This window comes from Lissotriton vulgaris, chromosome 4_1 (assembly GCF_964263255.1).
Source record: "Lissotriton vulgaris chromosome 4_1, aLisVul1.2, whole genome shotgun sequence".
In the NCBI taxonomy this organism is placed as follows: Eukaryota; Metazoa; Chordata; class Amphibia; order Caudata; family Salamandridae; genus Lissotriton; species Lissotriton vulgaris.
The window spans coordinates 1,704,165,760-1,704,182,679 of record NC_141691.1 but is presented as its reverse complement, the minus strand read 5'-3'; the positions used below and the strand labels follow the sequence as shown (position 1 = coordinate 1,704,182,679).

The window sequence follows — 16,920 nt, the reverse complement described above, 5'->3', positions numbered from 1 at the left end:
CCCCTGGCTCCCATGATGGCCCACACGGAGTACCTAACTAGAACTATCTCAGACCATAACCCTTTGCTGCTGACGGTGCAGTGGCAGCGGCCGAGGTCAGCGGCCCCATCATGGAGGCTGCGGCCTGATACATTAGAGGACCTGGTGTTTCGTGATAAGGTCCTTCAGGGCATTGATTACTACTTTGGGGAGAACGAGGGTTCGGCTACCACGAGATCGATAGAATGGGATGCGATGAAGGTGGTGGTCAGGGGCATCTGTATGGGCAGATTTTCGAATGAATGGACGACGGTCCTGGCCGATCTGGGGAAGGCGGAATGTGTGCTGCGGGATCTAGAGCAGCGCAGGCCTGAGCGACTGGACTTACAGGACAAGCTGCTTGAGGTGATGGAGGTAGTTGCGACTGAAACAGAGCGCCTGCGATGTTTTGATTACAAGTTGTATGTCACCAGAGTGCATGTGAAAAGGGACATGGTAGGAACACTACTGGCTACGCTAGCTAACCCAGAACCTAGAGGTTGCCCGGTCATGAGCATTAGAACGGAGACGGGGGAGGTAGTCTACTCACAGACTGCAGTTTTGATGCGCTTCCAGTTGTATTATAGGAGTCTGTATGAGAGCCAATTGGGGGTGGATGTCTCTACAATAGCCGACTATCTGGAGACTATTCATCTCCCAATGTTGGATGTCGAGACCGCGAAGGGCCTGGGTGGACCCATAACGCTGTCAGAGATTCGGGTGGCCATCAAGCAGATGGCTAGAAATAAAACACCAGGGTTAGATGGTCTACCGATTGAATTTTATGTGCACTATATTAATGTTTTGGTGCCCAGACTACTGGCGGTATACGCTGAAGCCATGACACTTGGGCGTCTACCCCAATCGATGAGGGAAGCATTAGTGGTGCCGCTGCTGAAACCTGGTAGGGAGGCCTCGATGTGACGTCGTATAGACCCTTGCCTATGCTGACGGTTGATTATAAAATTGTGAGTCGTATCCTAGCCACTAGATTACTGCCACACATGACCATGCTGATTCACGGGGACCAAGCCGGGTTTATTCACACCAGGAGCACATCTATAAACATTCGCCGCCTGGTCCGCATAATGGACGGCGCTTGGAACTTGGATCAGAAACCAGCAGTACTGTCGGTGGATATCGAAAAAGCTTTCGATAGCCTTGAATGGAGGTACCTCAATGGGGTGCTGGAGAAGTTCGGTCTGGGGGACGGCTTTGGGCGATGGACAAGGGTTCTCTACTCCTCAGCTACTGCCAGGGTACGGTTGGGGTCTGTTATATCCTCAGACTATCCGGTGCGCAGGGGGACAAGGCAGGGTTGCTCGCTGACTCCCCTGTTGTTCGCCTTAGCGATGGAACCTTTGGCGGCGCAGGCGAGGGCAGGGACATTGTACAATGGGATTGGCTGTGGTGAGGAGACTCATCATATATCACTGTACGCTGATGATCTATTGCTGTACCTGGAAGATACCGAAGAGGCTCTGGAAGGGGCTGAGGGGATGCTGTCGGGCTTTGGTAAGCTGTCGGGCCTCAAGGTAAACTGGAATAAAACGTGTGTTTTCCCGCTGCGGGCAGATATGCCGTATCCCCCTCTCACAGTAGATGTGGTCTGGGAGGATACATGCTTCACCTATCTGGGAGTCCGCATCTACCACGACATCGCGAAACTGTTAGAGGGAAAAATAGGGCGCTGTATAAGGGCTCTGAAGGGGTGCATGACCTTCAGGGCCTCCCTCCCGCTATCGGTGCAGGGCCGTGTAGCTCTGTTGAAGATGGTGGCTCTGCCTCAGTTGCTCTATTACTTCCGTACCCTGCCAATTTGGATCCCACAGCGGATCTTCAAAGACCTGAGGACGTTGATTATTGGCTTCCTTTGGGGGAGCGGAAGGCGTAGGGTGGCTTTGACTACTCTGATGCGACCCAAAATTGAGGGAGGGTTGGCAGTCCCTGATTTTGAATTATATTACCTGGCTGCTCAGCTACAAGTATTAACGCAGAACGTTGCTAAAGAGTTTAGAGGCCCAGAACAAGAAAGGGGGACCGGTATCCAGAGACACATTTTATCTTACATAGTTATGCAACAGAAACTGGATCTGAGAGGCTTATCCATAGAGGAGAGAACTCTTCGGTTGTGCTGGCACAGGAGCCTGAAGAGAGCGAAGGCAGCACGACCGTATGCACCAGAGATCCCTCTGGGGATGCTGACGGCGTTGCCGCATGGAGGCAACTGGTCCCCATTAGCGGAGTGGGAAGAGTTGGGGTTACAGATGGTGGGGGACCCCTATGTTGACGGGATGCTCGCCCCCTTCAGGGTGTTGCAAGATCAGTTTGGTCTCCCGGATGGGAGCTACCTCCTGCATGCGACGGTGATTGCAGTGATAAAATAGCACAGGAGGGAAGGGCTGGTGGAACCTACCACAACCATTGCCTGCCAATACGTAGTGATGGCTGCGGCAACGATCAAGGCGGTGACCTGCCTCCAATCTAGAATGCTATGTGAGGGACTGGAGCCGCTTACAGCATTGAAGGGGAAATGGGAGGCAAGCATAGGCAAACCCATAACAGACACGGTCTGGGGCCGTATTTTGCAAAGGACGTGGAAGGGTAGCAGGAATGCCCGCTTCCAGCAGGTACATTTCTTCATCCTACATAGGGCCTATCTGACCCCGGGAAAGATTGGACGATACTTTAGGGTGCAGGATGCGGCATGCCCGCGGTGCTTAGCGCCTGGGGCCGAGCTAGATCATCTACTGTGGGGATGCCCGAAGTTAGGGACGTATTGGTCTGAGGTAGGAGAACTTTTGAACGCAGTTACTGACCGGGAGGTGGAGTTCGACATGGCGGCATGTCTACTGCTCTGGTTCCCTCATACGGCAAGGACGAAAGTAACAAGCAAATTTATTGACCTAGGTCTCATGTTGGCCCAGAGAGAGATTACCTGGCACTGGAAATCCAGGGAGGGCCCATCAGTTAGGAGATGGATGAATGAGTTGCTGAAATTGTCCAGATGTGAAAGTGTGCTCAGAATGCGACAGGCTGCCAAGGCAGGTAACGAAAAGAGCTTGGAGTTGGCGAGGGCTTGGGAGATGATAGTACAGGCTCTGCGAGACTACCTGCTGGAGTGTGAAGAGCAAGGACATTCGGAGGGCGGGGTTCCGTGAGGCTTGGAAGACCGAATGCATAAACCCGACTAATGGCAAACTTTTGTGTCAGAACCCACAATTATAACCCACATCAGCAGCAGTTGGAGGGTGGGAAGGGTGGAGGGGAGTTAGTGGGGTACCACTGTAATGATAGGAAGGGTGCCTGCGGAAAGGACCTATGACGGATGACTACAGGGAAATGGGGTTTCCGGGCAGCACTCCTTGGGTATACGTAGTGTGGTTCTCAATAGGCCTCAGGAACTGCTGCCACGGGAGGGCACTAGTGTGGACCTGATGTAGCGGGCACAGACAATACTGGCGTCACCCACACTGAGTGGCTGACTATACTTGGTGGTGTTTTGGGGGAGGGTGTTTGATGGGTATAAAAGCAGATACTATATTATGCTGTTGACCTGACATCTCTACGAGGTGATCACCATGACATTTTAAGGGACTGTACTGGTACGCCGCCCGGCCTCCGGGATGTGGGCTGAATGGCTGTGTGCAATTTTATTCTGACAGCTGTGCTTTGAGATGCCATGAGTGTACAGGTTGACTTAATTCGGTGCTTTGTTTCTAACTCTGCAATAAAAACATGTTTCAAAAAAAAAAATATCAGGCTACCGCCTTAATCGAGATAAATGTGAAGTTTTACCCCTTAATGTTTTAAGTTTTAAACACTATTTTGATCAGACAGGTTTTTCCTGGCAGCTGACCAAATTGAAATATTTAGGGATATGATTCTCCTCAACTATCTTGGAGACGTTAAAATTAAACTTTGACTATATTACCAAAAAGCTAAATGACTCAATTATCAGCTGGCATCCTCTCTTTCTTTCTTCGTGGGGGAGATTAGATTCAATTAAGAAGAAGTTGGCTCCTTTAATCTTATATTCCCTTTCCATGATACCTGTGCACATCCCAGGTTATTGTTTTCAAAGAATAGACTCACTCTTATTAAAGTTTCTCTGGAAGAATAAACACTCTCGAATAGCCTCATCCTGTCTTAAAAAGGACAAAATTAATGGAGGTCTTAAATTCCCTGACTTCAAGTCTTACCATTACGCCTTTTCTCTAAAGCAAGCTTCCTGATGACTTTCTAGGGAACTCCCTACACTTCCCTCAATAGGGTTATCCATCGAAACATGCCTTACTTCTCCTTTTCCCTTTCTAGAAACTCTTGCATTCACTTCCCTTTTACACTCCTCTGTTATTGATCATACTCGTAAACTTTTAACTCCCCTTTTTCCCTCCTCATATCCTTCCCTTACTTCACTATCTCAGCAACCTATCTGGCATAACAAATTACTCTGCATTAAGAATCGTGCTTTTTATTGGAAATCGTGGAAATCCAAAGGCTTATTATGGATTTCTCAACTCCTGCTTGGCAATAAACCTTTATCCTTCACTGCTCTTCAATCTAACTTCCTTCTTCCTAACTCTTTTAAAAAACAATATGATCTTTTACTCCCTGCCCTCAAAGAGTATCTTAACTCATTCCCATCCTTCCCTGCTTTTCCTTCTACTTGTTCTGCAATATTGCCTCTGTTGGACACTTCTCCTTCCACAACTTGTATCTAGAGCTGCTTATTGTTACCATCAGAAAGGCTTAAGACAAAGACTGAATTGGCTTGGGAACAGGACCTATCACAATCCTGGTCTGTTTCTATATGGTACAAGTTATGGTTAAAGATTCATAAAACCTCCAGAGCAGCTAACACTACCCAAACTCTTTATTTTGTTCATCAACGTTTATTACATTCCCCAGCAAGACTAACATTGTTTTCCCCTGATACATCATCTAAATGTTGGTCCTGTTCCTGCCCACATGTTATTTGAATATCCTAATATCTATAAATTCTGGCAACTAATTTGGTCACAAATAAATAATTTTTTAAGACTAATGTTCCCTTCTCCCTATCTAATATTTTTCTAGGATCTCTAGCCCCCCAACTTTGCCTCAAGCCCCTTCATATTTTAAATTATTGGATCTATTATTAGCCATAGCCCTACATTTAATAACTTCCAATTGGAAAGAAGCAAACAAAGTTAGTTATACAGCTTGGTGGAATGCCATATGTTTTCGTCACAGACTTGACACCAATTATATCACTCCTATTTCCCTAGCGATTAAAAGAGATTTACTATGGATTCCTCTTACTACATACTTATCTAAACTTTCTTCCCCAGATATTCCTACTGTTACTACTATAAATTCAGCAGACGAAGTCTGCAAACCGCCATGATCATTCCTTGTTGTCTTTTCTTTTCAATACATTTTAACGTTGTTATTATGCTTATATTTATGTACATTCATAATCTTATTCTTTATTGATAGTTACATGCATACAGTGTTATTTTCAAATTCCATTTGTTCTCAATTGCTCCAGTAATAAATATATAATTTCCCCCTTCCTTTTCCCCCCGTTTCTCCTTTAATTCTTACATATGATGTTTATTGTAACCATTTTGCTCCATAACCTTCAACATGTACTTTATTATTACTCTATGTACTATGTTATTTTATCACACTGTTGCTTTATTTCATCTGGTTTCAATAAAATAAAACTTTAAAAAAAAAGTATAATGCAAAAGCTGAAATACAACACAATACTTAATATAAACAATTTATATTGGTTTCGGTAATCTGTGCTTTGTTTAAAAATAAGTCAAAGTATTAAGTGGGAACACTGTATTACAGCATGAAAGCAGGAGATCTGCCTGAACAAACTTTGTGCATTGTAAACAGAAATGCATTTCTCTGGAAGCAGAGATGCATATGACCAGTGTTTTATAGGCATGGCTGGTATTTTTAGTTTTAGGGCCAATAAAACAATTTGGAAAATCAGTAACAGACCTTTTTTGTCCACATTCTAAATAAACATGAAAATGCAACTACAAGAAAAGATCACTTCAAAATCATTCTAGAAATGCCTAAACATTCAATGATTATCAAAGTAAACAAAACTATAATGTTAAAGAATACACAAGACTTACACAAATATGCCTATTTGAGTACTACTCTCTAAACCTTCCAGATTCTCAAAAAGAGAACAAAAGCCTGCTATTTTTCTCTGAAAATAGTGGTAACCATAATCAACATCTCGAGAAGTAAAAATAAGAGAACGTAAATCTCTTTCCATTTTCAAGATCACAGTCCATAGTAAATCATTTATACTATGTGCCTTCTTTTTCCAATTATTTACCAGTGGTGCGGTCTCCACATTCGTTTTGATACGTGATTTATGCTGGGATATTCTTTGCCTTACTTCTTGGTTGGTTTTGCCGATGTAGACCAATCCACACGGGCACATAATCCCGTAGATTACATTCTTTGTTTTACAGTTGCTGAATGTGTCGTGCTTCCAGAAGATTCCAAGATGTTTAAAAAGGGAGCCTTCCAGTGTAAGTTCGCAACACACACAAGTACCACATTTATGATGGCCTACAATCGGTGTTAGTCCCATGAGTTGTCTTAGTGTAGGTTTAGGGTCCTTTTGAATAGATGCTCTTACTACATGGTTTAATATACTGCTTTCTTGAAAGCGAACAATGGAGGGGATGCTAGACTGCAGTCTAGATTTTTTACAAGATGCCAATTCTGAGAGATTATTTTCTTCATTTTATTCGAATTTGGACAAAATGTGTTAACACACACTTGGCTTTCCATCTTTGGTTTGTTCTTTCTCTCAAGGAGGGGCTCTCTTGGGGTCCATTGTGCACGTTTCATTGCATTTCTCACTAACTTTTTCGGATAACCCCGATCCCGTAGTTTATCCGTGAGTTTATTTGCATGCAATTTAAACTCATCTGTGTAGAAACAATTTCTGCGTATTCTTAAAAACTGGCCTATGGCAAGTTTTCACGCAGGCTCCTTGGGTGGTTGCTGGAGAATAACAGAGCTTTATTTGTGTCAGTTGATTTTGTATATAAAGTTGTTACCAGCCCTCCATCAATTGGATAAACCTTAACGTCCAAAAATTATATTTTATTTGCTGAATGTTGGTTGCTAAATTGGATATCAGTTGTTCTTGCATTCAACCATTCATGAAATATCATTAGTTGTTCCTCTCCCCCGTCCACACCATAAAAACATCATCAATAAACCTTAGCGATGTAGTGATGTACTGTGAAAACGGATTGTTGATGTGAATAAATGTATCCTCATACAATGACATAAAAAGTACTGCCAGCTCCGGGGCAAAGGGACACCCCCATCACCACTCCTTGACCTGAAGGAAAAACTCATTTCCGAATGTGAAGTAGTTTTTTTTAGGGCAAATTCCGCCAAATTAACTATGAACTGAGTTGACACTTGAACCGGTCTTGATCGTTTATCCAGATAGTATGAAAGCACTGCCACTGCTTCATCCTGTGGGATTTGAGTATACAACGATGTGACATCCAATGTCACCAGTAGATCTTTTTTCTTTTCAAATTCCGCTGTCTCCAACTTGTTAATGAAGTCAGTGGTGAAATAGGTTCTGTTAAAGATTCACAACTGGAGACTATCAGCCTTCCGGGCGGTTTTTCTGAATTTTTATTAATCTTTGGCAGTATATCAAATACTTGTATCCTTGGGTATTTGTTTTGTAGGAAATTATACTCTTTGGGTCCAAGGAATCCTTGTTTGAATCCTTCCCTCAGAATCATAAATATTTGGTTTTGAAATTCTAATGTAGGATCTTTAGAAATCTTTCTATAGCAGATGGGGTCATTAAGTTGTCTCAGGACCTCAGCCGTGAAGTCCATGGTTCCCCAGACTACTATTGAGCCACCTTTATCGACTTGCTTTACTACCACAGTGGAATCATTTTTTAATGTATGCAAGGCTTCCCGTTGTTCTTTTGTGATATTGTGTTTGAGATAATTATTCCTCTTTTCCATCTCTGAGATTGCTGATAGAACTGTTTTCTCGAAGAGTAAAACCTCTTTTGGCATTTTATTTCCTGGAGGGTAAAATGTTGACTTGTTTCGTAAACTAGTAGTTTCCAATGTGCTTTAGTTAATCTGATTTTGCGACAGAATTCGATAAACTTTGTTTTCATTTTGACAAAAACAGTTCTTTTTGAAGGCACAAAAGATAAACCTTTACTCAGAATACTTTCCTCCGTTTTAGCCAAAGTTCTATCGGATAGATTAAAAATCGGGGAGACCACTAGTTTTTGTAATGTTGTCTTCTCGTGGTAATCTCCCATGGTTGAGTATTGTATCTCACTCTGCCCCTTGGTCTGGGCTGGCCTCTCCCTAAAAAAGAGGAATTGGCTGGGGTTTTTTCCATTTTCGATTCCTATTTGGACGACTATCACTATTGTCTGAATCCCCCCGGATAAAGATGAAGTATCCAAGAAGGAAATAAATGGATTCAGTGCTCTCCCTAGATTGTCCGGTAAAAACCTGCGTGAATCAACTCTAGTGTAAAAGTCCGCCTGTAGAAACGGATACACTGTTTCCAATGAAAATGTTCTTTTGTCCTTTTCGAATTGGTTTGTTTTTTGTGTGATCGTATAATCCTTGAACTCTTGTATTTCCTTATCAACTTTTTCCAATAGGGTTTTTGAATCCGTTATTGTTTGATTGTTTTTAATGCGACAATCTCTTCCAATTCTTTTTGTGAAATTCTTAATGTAGTTTCCACAGTAAGGACCATCAGGTCCCTACTGCATTTGGTTGCTATGTAACTCAAACCTTTTTTGAAAATGGGATCCTCCGTGAAGATCACCGGAATATTACGAATTTGCAGGCCTCCTGGGATGGTACCCTCTCTTAGGTGTTGCAACAAGAAATGGCTGTGTAGGTCTTTTCTAATTAGTTTTTTCTTCAGGCGTAGCAATTTGTCTGATTAATTTTGAGTTGTAGCTGAAATGCTCAGGGAGGCTGAGGCGAAAACAGGTGGAGCTCTCAGTAACTTTTTAATATGATCTTCGCTATAAGCAAATGTCTCTTTGTCTGACATCACTTACCTAGTCCAGTCAAAATAATAATAAGAAGAAGACAGAACAGTTAGAAACGTAAAACGAAAAGGTGGTAAAGGAAATGAAACCCTATCACTGTGAAATCTGTGAATCAATCTATTTGTGTTCCCTTTCCAGGGTCGCAAAAATACCTTGCGGAATCTTCCCGCTATAATTACTAAGACTGAAAACGGGTATGGCTCTGATCAGAAAGGTTGAGCCCAATATACAAAAGAACAAGAGGAATACCAGTACTGATTATCATTCAAAGATATTTGACCTAAATGCATAGACCATACACATTTAGAAGCTCATTAGTAGCTTGTTTATTTAAAAAAAAGAAAGTTTTTTGTCGTATTTCATTTGTATTGTATTGGTATTTAAATAAATCAAGTTGAATTAGCTACAACTAGGTGTAGATCAAGAAAAGAAGTAAAGAGTAACAACTGGTATTTGGTTTGGCAGACCAGGTGCCCCACATAGGGTTCATTATCTTTTCCCTGGTTGAGTGAGCACTGTTTTGATTGTACGAATGAGGTATGTTGTGTATTAGTATATATGTGATGATGCGAATGAAGGTATGAGTGAATTGTCTTTTAGTCCCCTTGTCCACAATAAATTTATGACCTTTCTTTTGGATTGTTGACTATGTGATCATTTGCTATTTGGTACAAAATAGAGTATTTTTGAAATAAACAAGCAAATAATGAGCATCTGAATGTGTATGGTCTATGCATTTAGGTCAAATATCTTAGAATGATAATCAGTACTGGCACTCCTCTTGTTCTTTGATATATTGGGCTCAGCATCACTGATCAGAGCCAACCCGTTTTTGGTCTTATTAGCCTTCTTATTGGGGCATTTTTGTCAAAGTCCCTCCTTAGTGGGTTCAGCTCTCTTTCCAGCGATTTCACTCAGAGAGCATTTTGGTCATCCATCACACATGCAGCATGTGATGACCTCTATTCACTCCTCCCCTCTGGCTACACAGGTCAGCATTGCATGCCCTACCACTCCCCCTTGTTTTATTTACAGCTTATACTCTGACAGGTTTCCATGGAGCCAGATGGCATGGAACCTCAACGCAAAAAGATCGCCGGATGGGCAGTGGTAGTAAATTTACCTGGCCCGCCCACTCAGTGCACCGGAAATTACAACAGGAAGTACTGGTCTCCAGATGTCCAGAAACTAGCCCGTCAGGTTAGTGCCTAATGTGGCACTAAGGTGGTCGCCCGTCTATGGGGGCCCCCTGCGTGGGCCGCAGGCAGCTACATTTCACGAAGCCCTGTGTAAATTTACCAAAAATACATGGCTCCTTATGTATGTATCTGCACTGTCACCTAGAGGAATAAAATAATGATTTCTACAGCAAATGCGACGAGTGTTCAATTACTTCTCTCTCCACTTCTCTTGCCTGCTGCATGTGAGTTGAAATGCTAGATCGCGGTATGTTTCTTTCCGGCAGTAAGCATTGCTTTATACTTTCTGAGTGTGATTTCATGCACACAATGGACTGTAGGAATAGATGTGACGGTGCATAGATTTTGCAATCCAACCCCTCCCAACCAGCAGCCTATCACTTTGCTCTACACAAGCTTTCCTTGAGTACCCTACATGCATGTTCAACATCGTGGGTGCACAGGTGTAAACTGTAAGTAGAAAAGGATCGAGGAGTGTGCAAAACGGTCTTCAGATGGCAGAGGGGCAGTTATGGCAACAGTAACATTAAATGCCACATATTTCAATTGTCCTGCCTAGCTTGACAAGGAACAGCTGACAGCTATGTCACTGAGATCAAAAATTATGGAATGTGCTGACTGATATTAGGTAAAGTTTCAGCGCAGTTTTGTCTCAAAATGTGCTAATACATGCTGCATTATACTGGCGTACCATCAGGTATATTTCAACTATCGGACTATTGTTCTTCACTTAGGGAGTACAGCTGTCTACCTCTTTGATATGGAGCAAATCCTGACTGTAGTGGTAGCTAATGGTCATCACTGGCTGATTGTATAATTTGCTAAGCAAGTGGTTGTTTCCACCAAGATAAAGCCATTGACAGCCCTAGCAGCATGTGTTTTGAGTCTACTGGTGCTACTTAGTGCCAAGTGTCTCGATTTACTTTTTTTTAATAACAAATTGTATTAGGTTATTTTGCAAAATGCTGGGGTTGCAGCCCCACACTGGCCAAAGAGATGTAATTTTAATGTGTATCAATAACCATATTTCTAATATATAACAACACCTACCAAAGATTTAGGTGTCATAAACGAAGAACTTACAGACAGGTTCCGGTCTCCATGTTTGTACAAGCGGTGCAATCGTCATAGTGTGCCACATTAAAGATATAAATACACATTTGTTTAAAAACTCTCTATCAATGGGGAAATACCAATGCATAAGGAAAAAAACCCACAGCGAAACAGTTCCAGGGGTCCGACTCAGGCGGGGGTACCACGATAGTCCGCCCATCTAGTCCAGATTATGGGCATCCTCGGGCCTCGAAAACAGCAATCTCAGCCCCCATGCATTTATCTAGTGTCTCAATTTACTTTTAAACTAGTTTTGCACAGCCTCCGGACGCTATGATCGTTTTGTTCATGAATTTTCAGGGGTGGAGCACTCCTTTCCAAGTATAATTTCTGCAGCCAGTAATTGCAGTTGCACCACGCCCATTTATTGTGTATACCTTTATATTATACTGCTGTGCTTGCCAAAAATTGCAGAATGTAGTCATGTCATTGTAGAATGCTTAGAACCTTGGAATTACTAGCATCTGGTCAGTTGGAATAAGGAGCTCCGTCTGTGAAGTCACATTTTCTGATTTTCAAAACAAAAATAAAGTTAGAAAGACAGACCGTGCCTATCCGTATTGTGTACAAAACATGACACAATCTCAAAGACCAGGAAAGTAATCTCAACCGACACAGCATGGGTCAGATGTACTGATTCCACAACCGTATTGCTGGAAGTCTAAGACTTTCCCTACTCTAAAATGGGAGAAAAGTTTACATATGACGCTGCTACCCACACCACATCTTCATGCCTTCCTTGCCAGGCTGTTTGACTTGCCAAAACTGCTATCTCTAGTATTCTGCCCTCCCCTTTCCTTCTCTTACCACTTTCTGTCTGTCCTTCCCTACGTTTCCTTTCTCTTCCCTTGCCCTTCCCTTTTGCACTTTACCTCGTATCTCTTGCCTCTTCCTTCCTTCCTCAGTGTCATTTTAAGGACTTTTGTGCCCGAGCAAGGTACGTTTTAGGGCCCTCTGTTGGAAAATATTTAATTGTGTTACCCATTTTCTTAATATTTAATGTTGCATGGTGCTAAACAATATTGGATTATACTTAAATTTTCCCACAAAGTAGCTGAAATATGTTATGCCGGGTCCCAAAAATCTTTGACATGACAGCATTTTTTTACAAATTGCCCCGTTATCCAACCCTTACCCGTTACCCAGCCTCACCCGATTGCCAAAGCCTATAGCTTGTTGTTCATTCCTCTCTTCTCCCTCCCCTCCAGAAGCTTTACATTATCTATGGTTGTCTGCTGGCTGAGGAGTTCCAACTCTCCCCTTATTGGTATGGGACTAAGGCCAACATGTTTCCTTCTGCTAAAAAAATGCCCCCTATAATCGTACATTGTTCAAGCCCCCCCGCCGAATTCATGAACATAAATATCTGCGTGTTTTTGTTTTAATATTTGGACAAGATTTTGCATAATATATGGTTTTGTAAATTTGAGCACAATCAAAAGGCGCCTTCGATTATTATATGTCATAATTTTCAAAACTGGTAACACATTTGACACAAATACACTCCACACCATACAACATAATTCCAATCAGCATAATTTCACTCAGCGCCACACATTTTTACAGCACATAATTCAGCTGTACACATTTTCATTTCAAACCACAGAATTTGACAACAAACCTCATATTTCAACTCAACAACGTAAGTACACAACACACTACATGCATCCAATCCACACCACAGAATTCCATATCAAGCCGCACAATTCAACAGAATACCACATACTTAAACGCAAAAACACACCACTCCACCACATAAGATGCCATTCCACATAATTGCACTCTGGCACACAATCCCACTCCACATAATTCCAATACACTCAATGCCACATAAATATTAACCACATATTTCCATTACGCACCATGCCGCATAATTACACTATACAAATCCACCAAACCTAATTGCACAACTAACAATTCCATATCAAATAATTCCACTCCACTCCACACCACTTACAAACACTCCAATCTAAAAGACACATGTAAAACATCCTCATTTACAGCGCCAATACCTCCAACTCTCACAAATGCAAGACCAATTTGCATTGCAAATGCTTTTTTGTTCCTTGGCCTTGAGACATTGGGCAATGCATAATCCAAAACTGCCAGGAAGAGTTAGGTACAATCACAGATGACAAGGTTTTCGTGTGCTTTGATAAGGGTAAACAGATGCCCTTTGGGGTAAAGGCCCTAAACTTAACCTCCAATCAGGGAATATCCAAACCCTTGTCAGCTCGAATCCTCATTTGCAGGCCAACCTTCTAAACCTTCTAAGAGAGATAGAACCAACTTGTTCTTTCACGAGTAGGTGGAATAAGAAGGAGTGTATATCAACACTTTTTAGTTAAATTCCAGTACATTGACTGGTAATCTGTAGTTTATATCTTGAGTGGAAGTTCAGTGTAAAACAGAATAAAGACAGTTGTCAGGACAGCAGACGGTTCTTAAATATCATTATATTAACTTTAACAATATTCATTGATACAGGCAAGACTTTATATCTTATGAATCGTGCTCAGCTTCGCAAACATTGTAAGAAAAATACAATAATCATTTATTTTTTTCAAAACTATCAAGTGGCCTCTTCTCATGCGTGACAAAGTCAGCCAAGTCTTAGCAAAGAATTGCAATGTTTTTAAGAAATGAAAGTAGGGGTTCAGAAATCTGATCTTACAAAGTGTTACAGGCAGAATAACAAGTGTGTCTGTATATTTCGTACAGTATATAGACATGTGACAGCAAATTTTGAGGAATAGGTAAATATGGTTTACATTACCCTCTAGGAATATGTCCTAAAACATCAAGGTTGTATGAATTCTTCATATCAGCAAGGTAGCAAGCAAGAGATACAGCAACCATCTATGTAGTTCAATGCAATAAAGATGTAGTTAATATTCAAGTAAAAAAGGACCAAAGTTTCACAATGAAAATACCTAGCTCCACTTCTGCCAGTTTATGCGTAGATTCATTTATTTGCTAACAAGCCTCTTCTAATGGCTGTACATTATTAGTCAATGTCTTATTCTCACTCCCAAAGTTGACTGAATTCTAAGTGCATGCCTAGCTCAATTTGAAAACTGATACCAGTCCTCAGTGTGTAATATATGTATTGGGCTCTGAGGCTCAATGGGGGGTTTTGTTCCCTCTTTAGATGGAAAGTTGCCCCTGTAAGAACTAGTTGCACGCTGGTGGCCACCTTAAACAAGATTGCTCTAGTATATTGGGAATTTAGGGCTAGATGTAGGTAATCTAAAAATACTGATTCTAAAATACTGAATTTTACTGATTTTAGAATCGGTATTTGGGATGTAGGTAAAAATTCGGTAATTTTTACCAATTCAGTATCTGTCATTCGGAATTTACGGAATCGGTATTTACGGATTCGGTATTTACCGATTCGGTATTTCCCATTCATTCCTATGGGCCTTTTGGCCCATAGGAATGAATGGTAAATTCCGAATCGGAAAATACTGAATCGGTAAATACGGGAAGAAAGTGAAACCTAGGAGTCAGCCAATCAGGTGCAACCACCCACCCCCTCCCAATGAGGAAGTGGCTAAATCCAGGCAGCTGGAAGTAATTAGAAGCTTCTGGAGAGGGAGAGCAAGCAGAGTTGAGTCACTGAGCCACAGGAAAACTTTGTTTGTGCTCTTAAAGTTTGAAAATGGCAAGCAGCAGTGAAAAGGAACATTCAGAGAGGAAGAGAAACATTTAATTTAGCCCCATGGAGCTACAGGTCCTTGTGGAGGAGGTGGTTAAAGAACACCAGAAATTGTTTGGAAAGCAGTCCCTGACTGTGGCTGAATTTGCAAAAAAAAAGATTTTGCTGGAAATAAAGACAAAGGTGAATGCTGTAGGGGTGACTCCAAGGGACATAGACGACCTGAAAAAGAGGTGGTATGACCTCAGGAGCATAACCAAGAAGAAAATAGCAGAGCTCCACAAAGAGGCAAACAAAACTGGAGGAGGAAAGAACCGTGAGAGATGCAGACAGCTCAGCCAGAGCTGCCACCAGAAAAGGTAAGACGCATGCACAGCGATCGCCCGCACCCCATCACCTTCACTTTTCCCTATGTGGCAAAGTTTACCCCACTGCAGTAGAGGTAGTATTAGACAGGAGCAATGCTTCATGGGACATGTAGTATTTGAAAGACCTACCATGTCATACAGCACAGCAATGAAGAAGTTAGGCTAAACATATCAGTCCTAATGAGGCTGAGGCAATATGTACAGTGTTTGAGTGAAAAATATTTAATTGTAGAAGCAGTGAGACAGGAGCACAGAGCTAATGTACGCTTTTATGTCCACCGGCGAGACATCTCACAGGCGTACCAGGGAGAAGGAAGGCATAGCACCACAGAGGGATGACAGCCACAGGTTGTGTTATGGGCAGCCTTTCAAAATAGTGATTCCTTACTGTATTTATTAATGTTTTGAAACTAAAATCCAGCCAGTTTCTTAACAGGATCACTAAAAAGGGTAAACACTGATCAAAGGTGGTCCTGGGCTCACCAGGAGTACGTACTTTTAGATTTCCTATTGGGCTCGACCTCATCTCACTCTCCTCCTGTATCAGTGATAGCACAAAACAACCAAACAATAGCTCAGATTTAGTATACATTTATTGTATAACAATGCTAGTATATTCTGATCCTGTTCTAGTTAAGTTTTACATCACTTTTGACACGCTTTCCAATTATAGATCGAGATCAGTCACTCACATATTTAGGCAAATATCTAGATTGGAAAGACATTTCCCCCACCCTTAAGAATAATGAGAGGGGAAGAAAAGTCTTTGGAAAGTACATCCAATTCGGGTTTTGTGGTATCCTTAATGGAAACGGTAGGGAAACTTGAGGACTCAAACAACAGTTCCTTGACGAATCCTCCTATGTGTTTAGTAAAAGTGTGCAGTGTAGATCTCAATCTCATGGCTGACTCAGGGTTGCCATGGACCATTATTTCATAAGAGTATTTTGAAGAAAAATTGGGAAGTGTTTGGGACATAAATACAATTGTACCATCAGATATTAACCCGGTAAGTTATGATGGTTCACTTATTGATATGGTGGGTTATTTTGAAACTGTTCTACATTTTAAATAAAGGTTTGCCAACATACATCTATATGTAGCAGTAAAGGGCATAAATGTCCTTGGCTGGAAAGATCATGGAAGCTGGGCATAATGTTGAATCCAAGGCTTAAGGATCCAGTGGTCTTGGATGAGTCATGGGGTATTAATTATTTTTCAGGAGCCGATGCTGAGAACATGGAAAAGTTTGTAAAAGATTTCTTCAAAGAAGTGTTTTCAGACTCATTGGGAAAACTTAAGAACTATGTTCATCAGATTAAAGTTAAGAACCAAGTCACACCTGTTAGACAAAAAGTTAGACCTGTAACAATTAATGTAAGAGAAGAGCTGAAGGAAATGCTAGCTGACCTGGTTGCTGAAGGCATCATTGAACCCATGAACTCATCCAAATGGTTTTCACCC

General features: G+C 41.8%; 1 protein-coding gene across 2 annotated transcripts in view; it reads right to left on the bottom strand.

The window, feature by feature from the left end:
• Positions 1-16,920, bottom strand: part of SLC26A7 (solute carrier family 26 member 7) — a 577,439-nt gene that overhangs the window by 238,769 nt on the left and 321,750 nt on the right. For both annotated transcript variants that reach the window (XR_015310095.1, XM_086967017.1), the window contains exon 6: positions 14,204-14,286. Coding sequence is in view for 1 of the 2 variants with exons in the window: in XM_086967017.1 (XP_086823143.1) it covers positions 14,204-14,286 (83 nt within the window). In the remaining variant the exon portion in view is untranslated. The remainder of the gene's footprint in view (positions 1-14,203; positions 14,287-16,920) is intronic.